We start from the raw sequence: 8,917 nt of genomic DNA, 5'->3' as shown, positions 1-8,917 counted from the left end.
AGCAGGAGGTGGTAATCTTGGGGTCCACCTTAGAATTCTGCCTACCACAGTATGTAAGATGCCTTGTTTGGCAAGCAGGATGTTGGACTAATGTGATAATCTTTGGTACTTCTTGAAGAGGACCAAGTTTAATAATGGCTAAAACCAAGTTTTAGAGGGAAGTAATGGCTGAGAATCAGTGCTCTTTTCTTTTTTCACATAAATAATTCTGAGAACATAATTTTTGACATCAAAAAAGTTGTTTTGCACTAATTCTAGATTCATTGTCCGGTCCCTCCTCTTTACGTTTTTCAACTGCTTATGATGATAATGCTACATGTCTAGTGTGTCATTATTTTTAAAGTGCTTCAAAAGTCAGCAGGCTGTAACATATTTAAGTAGTCATTAAATGATGCTTTAGAGAGCTATTTATTGACATGAAAAGATTTTAAAATATATTTTGAAGAAGCAGGTTGCAAAAATTATGTGTACAATAATTACATGTTTATTACCACTTTAGGTAGGTAGGTAGATAGAAAGAAAAGAGGAAGAAGAAAAGGAAGAAAGGATAAAAGAAAAACAAGGTATTAATAAAAATTAGTAAATTTCTTTGTGTTTACCTTTATTTAAAATTGTTTTAAATAATTTTGTGTTTTTACACAAAAATTACTTGTGTAATAACAATTCATAATTGTTAACTAAAGAACAAGAAAGCTTGCTCCTGGTGGGTAAGAGAGAAGAATGAGCATTATTTCATGCAATGTAACTATCTTGGCTTCCTGAGCTAATATGATATAATACTGTAAATGCTGGTTTTGTAGCTTTTTAGTTTTGGAAAGAAAGATTAAAATACATTATGATTTTTGTTGTTGCTAACTGGAGAACTGGGATGAAATCAATAAAATGAAATTCAGTGAAGATAGGGAATGTGGCTCACTAAGGGAGAATAATTAAATGCACAAATATAGCATAAGGAAATGCTGAACTGGCAATGGCACCACAAGGAAAGAGCTGGTGGTTATGAGCAGTAGGTAATAAATTGGGTATGAGTCAATAATACAGTAATACAGAGTGTTATTTAAAAAGAGTATATGCTGTGGAGAACTGGGTTGTAGTCATAAAATATTGTCCATAAAATGTGCCAGAGCTTTACAGATTGCAAAGAAGCAACTAATAAAATATATTTTCATAAATGCCAAGGTTTGGAAAAAAAGGATTAGATGATTATGTCTTAAATTTACAAAATTTTAATGTGTCTGGACCAAAACATAATAACATTGAAAGTCCAACAGCCTAGAACAATTAAAATATTTTTCTTAAAAAGAGAGAAAACCTTTAGCTCTTAAATCCATAACAGATTGAAAACTTCTAACCTGTAGTCTAACGTGATCGACTACCATCTCTTCAAAAGCAGACTTACTTCCATTTTGAGTATCTATCTTAAGTGGAAGCACAAACATATATAAGAACCGAAAAATCCTCATCCTAAATTAATTTTGGACTATGATCATCTAAAATATTGAAAGTATATAATTTTGTACTTTAAGTTTACAATTTTATGAGAATCTATATTGAGCGTTTAAAATATAAGCTTTGCCATAATTTCATACCAAATAGATCTAGGTGGAAGATTTTATATTGCCCTTGAGAGTATATGTGCCAAATTGAAAGACCACTACAAATATTTAGGAATCATATATTAGCAGGTAATTTGACCTGCTAAAAAATCTATAGCTGCACTGATAAAGTATATACATTATGTATAAAAATTGCAAAAGATGGCTAGCAACTGCTAATGTGGGCTCTTAAGATTATTTTAGAAGCTGTGTTATTATACATGATATTCCTGAAAGCTTTTGCAAACCAAATCCTCCACTCTGTTTTTGTAGATGTATTCAATGTCTTCACTTTCTAAACAACAAAACATATTAGAGATTCCAGTCCCTTTCCACAAGAATACACTCTGCACATCTTTGCTAGAACAAGAGTTTGGTTCCTAAAGTACTATGAGAAATGGACTAAGCACAGGATTTGGAGTTAGAAGATATGGTCCTAGCAGTACCAACTAGCTCTATGATTATGAGCTTGTTACTTCTTTAAGTCACAGCTCACAGGGTTGTTGAGGATAAAGCACATTTGACATGTAAACTGTTATGAGAGTTATAAAAGGTGGTCATTATTGCTACCACTCCATTGCTCAAGAATTTATGGCATCTCCCTTTTTGTTTTCTCTTTACTTTTTAAAATTACAAAATAACCCATGCCCACCAATCTGTCTTGTATGTATCTTGTATGACACAAGATGATCTCTTGAATGTTCTTGTATGATATCCAAGTCCTTCAGCCTTACTTTCAAATCAAATCAACATATATTTGAATTCCTACTGTATACCAGATGTGGTCAATGGAACAAAGTTGAAATGTGGTTCCTCTCTCTGAAGTGGAGCTCATGTTAGAGTTGATGAGATGATATATAAGTCAGTGGTATCAGAATACCATCAAAAGCTAAATAGTTCAAGATCTAAAGAATAGCTTACACTGTACTTATACAGTGAACAACTCGGGGGTGAGGTGTGCTGACCCCCTGGGCAGCTGAAAATCTACAAAAAATTTTGACTCCCCCAAAACCTAACTACTAATAGCCTACTGTTGACCAGAAGCCTTACTGATAATATACATTTTTGATTAACATATATATTGTATGTTTGTGTATTATACATACATACAAGAAAGTAAGCTAGAAAAAAAGGTTATTAAGAAAATCCTAAGGAAAAGAATACATTTACAGTACTGTACTGTATTTATCGATACTATAAGTTTATGTCATCTGTTTACAAAATGAATCATTTAATACCCACTTCAATATTGTATTATATGACACAAAACACTGTACATGTTAAATGTATTGCTAACACTAGACATCAGAAATGAAAAAATAATATGAAAAAGCAATTCATATTTACTTACAGGTATAATGATTCATGCATTGAAAACAAAGCAGCAGCAATAGGATTGCTTTATGGCAGCCTAGTGTAATCAATATGATTGCTTCATGGTAGGCTAGTCTATACACTAATGACTGAATCATTATCAAATTTTTATGGCATACAGTATTATAGCCATATTCATAGTACAATATTGGAAACATTGTTTACTTTTTAAAAAACCACTTACCTGTGATGATAGGCTGATACGCAGTCTCTCCAATTATGAGGAAGAAGCATACTGAACAGTAATATAATTCTTTGAAAGCAAAGTTATAAAACAGTAAGAAAACGAACACATTTTTTATGTTAAATATCACTCATCTTACGCCTATGCAAGTACGGGTAGACTAGTATCTATATATATTTTATGCATTCATGACATACCTTACTTTTTCTTAATTTTTTTGATATTTCTAAACTATGTGGTTCATCTCTGAGTTTTTTCAAATAGTTGCAAATCTTCCCAAATTTTTCCAATAATTTACTGAAAAAAATATGCTTATAAGTGGACCCACTCAGTTGGGTGTTGTCCAGGGGTCAACTGTAGTCCCCCCTCCACATTACCCAGTCTCTTTCCTGCTCAGTGGAGTCACCTTATTTCTCATAATTTCCTTTTTATATTGACCTTCAATTTTTGAGAAAGTTAATCTGCTTGCCTTTCCCATATACTGTTTCCATGTATTCATCTCTGTACCTTTGAATAAGACATATCCACCCCTTTATCAACTTCGTCACCTGTAAAAGGTTACTTCTTCCAAAACACAGCTCACAATTAGCTGATATATATATATCACCTGCATTTGTAGGGTGTTTTTTGTTTTGTTTTTTTGTTTTTGCATGTGCTCCTTTTTATTGGCATTTGTTTTTCCTAGCTGGGTTATAAGTCCTCTGATAACATAATATCTGGTTATTAATAGATACTTAATAACTTCTAATTAAATAAATGAATGAATAAATGTTGTTAGTTGATTGCTAAATTTTATACCATAACTGAACATTTTTATTAACAGTCTTATGATTTTAGTGGAGGAGGGACTAATCACTTATTTAGAGGCTTCTTATGCATCTAATAATTATGAAGTACTCTTTTGAGGTTAAAGAAAATTTCTTTTGACTGAAATATATTTTATTAGTCTCTCTAGGTCACTCAAATAATTTAAAATTATAAATTTAATACATTGTCATTATAAAAGTTTACAAAATGAGTCAACAAATAAAAATGAAAATCACCTCTAATTCTACTACTCAAAGAAAACCATCTAACAATATTAGACACATATTGCACATCTGATTCTATATCTTTGAGGGTGGGGGGCTGAGCACTTTATCATAAGCATTTTCCTGTGTTATTAGTCTCAGAAAACACTATTTTAATGACTACAAATTTCCTTAATGTAAGCATCTAGAATTTAATTTTTGCTGAACCTTTAGTGTTATTCCAACTTCCCTCCCACTTTTCCCCTTATAAGTAAGTCGGTATTGCAGTAACATTATTATGCAATAATCTGTGCCAATGTTTCTATTTCATAGAAGAGACTCTTAGAGCTATTTCTGAATCAAAAAGAGTTAACATTTTAAAAATCTAATAGAAAATGCCAAATTGCCTTCAAGAATGAACAGTTTAGACTCCTCCCAACAGAACAATAAGAATGGAAACTTCACTCTATTTTCATCTTGGGCCATACTTTAGCAAAATAAATCCAACAAAGGAGTTGGGGAGTGACTTTGGAAAAATAAGAAAACTTCAGCATTTCTTCTAAAAGCTTGGAAGTCTTTATTATGTTTGTCTAAATTTTTAGGCTCTGCTTCTAATAATGTCATTTGCTTCTGTGTCTAGATTTTCTATGCAGTTCATGCCTTTCAGGCACGGAGTGACCATGAACTCAGCCTTCAGGAATACCAAAGAGTTCATATACTTAGACTTTGTGACCTAAGTGGCAACAAAGAGTGGTGGTTAGCTGAAGTTCAAGGGCAGAAGGGCTATGTTCCAGCTAACTACCTTGGGAAGATGACTTATGCTTAAGAAAATGAGCCTTTGACTTTTATTTTCTGGCAAGTTGTTGACTGACTACCTCATAAAACTGACATTACAAAATGTTGGCCTAGAAATCAAGAAACCTCCAAACTACATAAATTGATGCCATACCAGGTTTTAAGGAAGACTGTACTTCCAAACAAGATTATTTCAAAATGTATTATGAAGAATACATGTTGAAGGAAACACTAAACAGACAAATAGCAAAACAAACAGTCAAAGCTCCAACTATCAACTACTTAAAAGTGATCTTCTGAAAGGGTAAATGTATTCTTTATCATCATGAAAGGTTGGATTTAAGGACAAGGTTTTTTCAATTTACTGTATTTTATTTTTCTGTATTATATATTTTGCCTTCAATGTTTTTGTTTTTCATATTCTCTCTTTTGCACACGCATGCACATATATACATACATACAAATATATACCATATACATTACGTGGTTTACACACATATATGTGTACTATATGGTATAGATTATACACACATATGCATGAACCAGGGAGTGTACTAAAGAGACATAAGAATAGAAATTGTATACTTAATTAACAGTCAACTAGAAGTCTGATATGGACACTCTATTTTCTTTTTTTGGCCACACGGCACACCACAGGGCATGTGGGATCTTAGCTCCCCAACCAGGGATCAAACCTGCGCCCCTGCATTGGAAGCGGGGAGTCTTAACCACTGGACCAGCAGGGAAGTCCCTGGACCCTCTCTTTAATGTAAGTTTCGAACTTAAAAAAAAAAAAAGAAACCTGAATAACATAATAGTGATACCTAACATTTACTGAATGCATACCACATGCCGGACATTGTTATAAACACTTTATATGTGGTAACTTATTGGATACTCACAACATTATGAGGAAACTGTTGCCTAAAGAAGTGAAGTAATCTATTTAGCCCAAGTCACACTGCTAGTAAGTGGCAGGGCTGAAACTCAAACCCAGGTCTGGTTCTGCGGTCCATACCCCTAACCACAACATGGTATACATTTACTATGAGCAAAGAACATAGTGATAAAAGTAATGAACACTGATGAGGACCATTTTCCTCTTAGGTCCATATTTAAGTACTGAGAAGTTTTTCAAAATCAAGGGCTATAGGAACTTCCATGATAAGCCTAGAGAAAAGGAAGCACATAGGTTTATTATTTTTATTTTTTGCTTAAACATTTTTGAAAGTATAATTGTTTAAAAACTATCCTACGTGATCACTAATGATAATTTAATGAGAAAATTTTTTTGGATCACTCAATCATGTAGATGATGAATGGAGAATGTGTGTTCTATGTTCTGAGCTAAGATGTAAATAGTTTTAGTTGCTGATTTGTACTTAGACCAGGCAGGCATTGAGGATAACATTTGCTGTAACACAATGTCCTGGAACACTGAACTTTAATTTAGGAATAGCTCAGAACTGTCCCCTAAGATTTCAGGCATATTTTGTCCCAAGACATTTTATTGAACTAAAGATGCTTCTTTGAAACAGAAAAAAGATTAAATTTGACTTCGTGGTTTCCTTTAAACACCAAAATAAGGTGGATTTTCACTGTCCATATAAAATGTGTTAATACATTAAATTTTAAGATTAAAATTAAAATTACTTTCAAAGATTTGATCTCTGTAATATATATTGTTACATATATTACTGAGGAATACAAAAACCAAATGAAGAATGCTGCTTCTCAGAGAGCTCTTGACTTTAGCATACATATGACATGTATAACCACAGAAATTCATGATAAGGCTTTACATGACAGAAAAATTTATATTTTATGATATTGTTTCTAAAATTCTTAATTTAAACCTGGACTTATAAAGTTCTACTTATAAGTTGTTTCTGCATAAAATTTTTTTTGATGAATAATTTGCACAATTTATTTTGCTGAGTAGTTGTATGCTACATCATTTAATTGATTTAGAAAATAGAAAAAATATATAAATATTGGATTTATATATTAATTTATGTTACCATGCTTATTGTTAAGTATTTTGAATATCACCCATGGAAAGGCCCCATATTGGAGCCAGCAAAAGGTCCAGTGGCTGGCTTCACTACAGAAGGAGGCATATTTCTTTTATTTTTAAAACTTTTTTTTATTGGGGTATAGTTGTTTTATACATAAAATATTTTTTTGAGTTGGGTACCAAAAGAAGACTGGATGTACAGAGACTTTTTGTCTTTTAACTTGTGCCAACTATGAATATACCCAACAACCCGTGGGGAATTTTTATATAATTTAAATTAGTTGTGACCTAAAACCTCCAACCACCCCCCCCAAAATGAAGCATTATAAAAGTAACACATATCTGCTTTTCTGGCTGATATAAGTGACTAGACGTATATGAGAAGTTTTGTCTACCTGTGTGGTCTTAGGATTGATGCTTCCAGTCTGACCTTACAAGACACCACACCACTAAAATCATAGCTGCAGTTAGTTGCTGAGCTGCTGAGCAAGAGTTGTAATGAAGCCACCTTCTGCAGTCCCCCACTATTGTGCAGAACATCCATTACTATAAAACAACATTGTTGCTATTTTAAAAATACAACCTACATTTCATATGCCATTTAGGCTTTTTTTTAAAAAAAACATTATGCGATACATTTGTTTTCTAAGTATGTTATTTCAAATCAAGTAATTGTAATTTTGAGGTCAGGAATTATTTTGTTGGGTCTAAGGGAAATAAAATCCCAAGACAGTTATGATGTATATAAGTCTTCAAGAAGTTTAAAAAGATAAAACTGTTGGTGCCATCATTACAATTTAGGCAAGGTATGCTAATATAATTATATATTCTTTCTTTTTATCTTTAAAATTAAATGTTATTATATAGTATAGAATTCTCTGAAATAGGTATTTTTACCAAGAATGAAGGGGAAATTTTTGTGGCTAGTTTTCTTCACAAAACAAATAAACAGGTGTATATATACATTTTATTTAGTATTTATTTTTAAATACAGATGCCTTAAACTATACACATAATAAAGTTTAGAAATTATAAAAAAAACAGTAATACAAAGTTACCATGGGTGCTTAAGTCATGTGAAAAAGTCACAAGGCCACTATATGAACATTCCTTATATTTTAGAAAAATATCTGGTCTTTTAGTATAAAAATTCTATGAAGGAGGAATTGTGCAGAAGAGATACAATGCACATTGTTAATCATATAAATGCAGCATTGCATGGAATACTTTTAAGTGCTGGTATACTCCATATCTTCCCTAAACTATAACTTGGACTTTTAGAGATGCTTGTCACTATTTGTGATTAATATTTAATGATTTACAAAAATTAGTAAACATGGAATTAGAAACTCTTCACTTTTCCATAAACTTCTTGGACTTTTGTCAATTGCAAAAACTGCTCAAAGTTCTGTGAGTAGAGAGGAAATCTTCATATTCTAAGATGGCAAACCACTTTATTTAAATCCTGTTTGTCATAACTACGGTTTCTTAAGGCACTCAGTGCACCGTTCAATACTGAATACATCTAGAAACCTCACAAAATTTAAGCTAAATTAGGCATATAAGTTTACATTATAGTTGATGAGGAAGGAATTAAATTTCATTGATTGGAAGGACACTAGACTTTATACTCTCTAGAGATATCCTACTACTTATAGAATGATACTATTTTTAAAGTCTATTTTAAAAAATTTTTAAAATTATCTCCCTCCTCTTATATATACTAAATAGTATATATATAAAAAGCCAGTCATTAAATTCTCTGTGATCTACAAAATTATTCCAATATAAAAATCTTTACTCCAGGAATTCAAGCTGAGTCTCTGTAAGCCAGTTACTGCACACACAATATTACACTCTAGATACAGACAAAATGTGCTTTAACTTTTCAGGAAAATAAGTCATTTTAGTATATACCAGAACAAGATTTCCTTGTTCAAAA

At 31.9% G+C, this 8,917-nt stretch overlaps 1 protein-coding gene across 1 annotated transcript in view; it reads left to right on the top strand.

Moving 5' to 3' along the window:
• Window positions 1–5,597, top strand: part of ARHGEF38 (Rho guanine nucleotide exchange factor 38) — a 157,568-nt gene extending 151,971 nt beyond the window's left edge. Inside the window, exon 14 of the mRNA XM_007452164.1 lies at window positions 4,804–5,597. Coding sequence (XP_007452226.1) covers window positions 4,804–4,989 — 186 coding nt within the window. The 3' untranslated portion in view covers window positions 4,990–5,597. The remainder of the gene's footprint in view (window positions 1–4,803) is intronic.
• Window positions 5,598–8,917: the final 3,320 nt, after the last annotated feature.

Source organism: Lipotes vexillifer, unplaced genomic scaffold (genome assembly GCF_000442215.2).
Source record: "Lipotes vexillifer unplaced genomic scaffold, Lipotes_vexillifer_v1.1 scaffold22, whole genome shotgun sequence".
Classification (NCBI taxonomy): Eukaryota; Metazoa; Chordata; class Mammalia; order Artiodactyla; family Lipotidae; genus Lipotes; species Lipotes vexillifer.
This window is presented reverse-complemented; position numbering and strand designations above follow the sequence as displayed.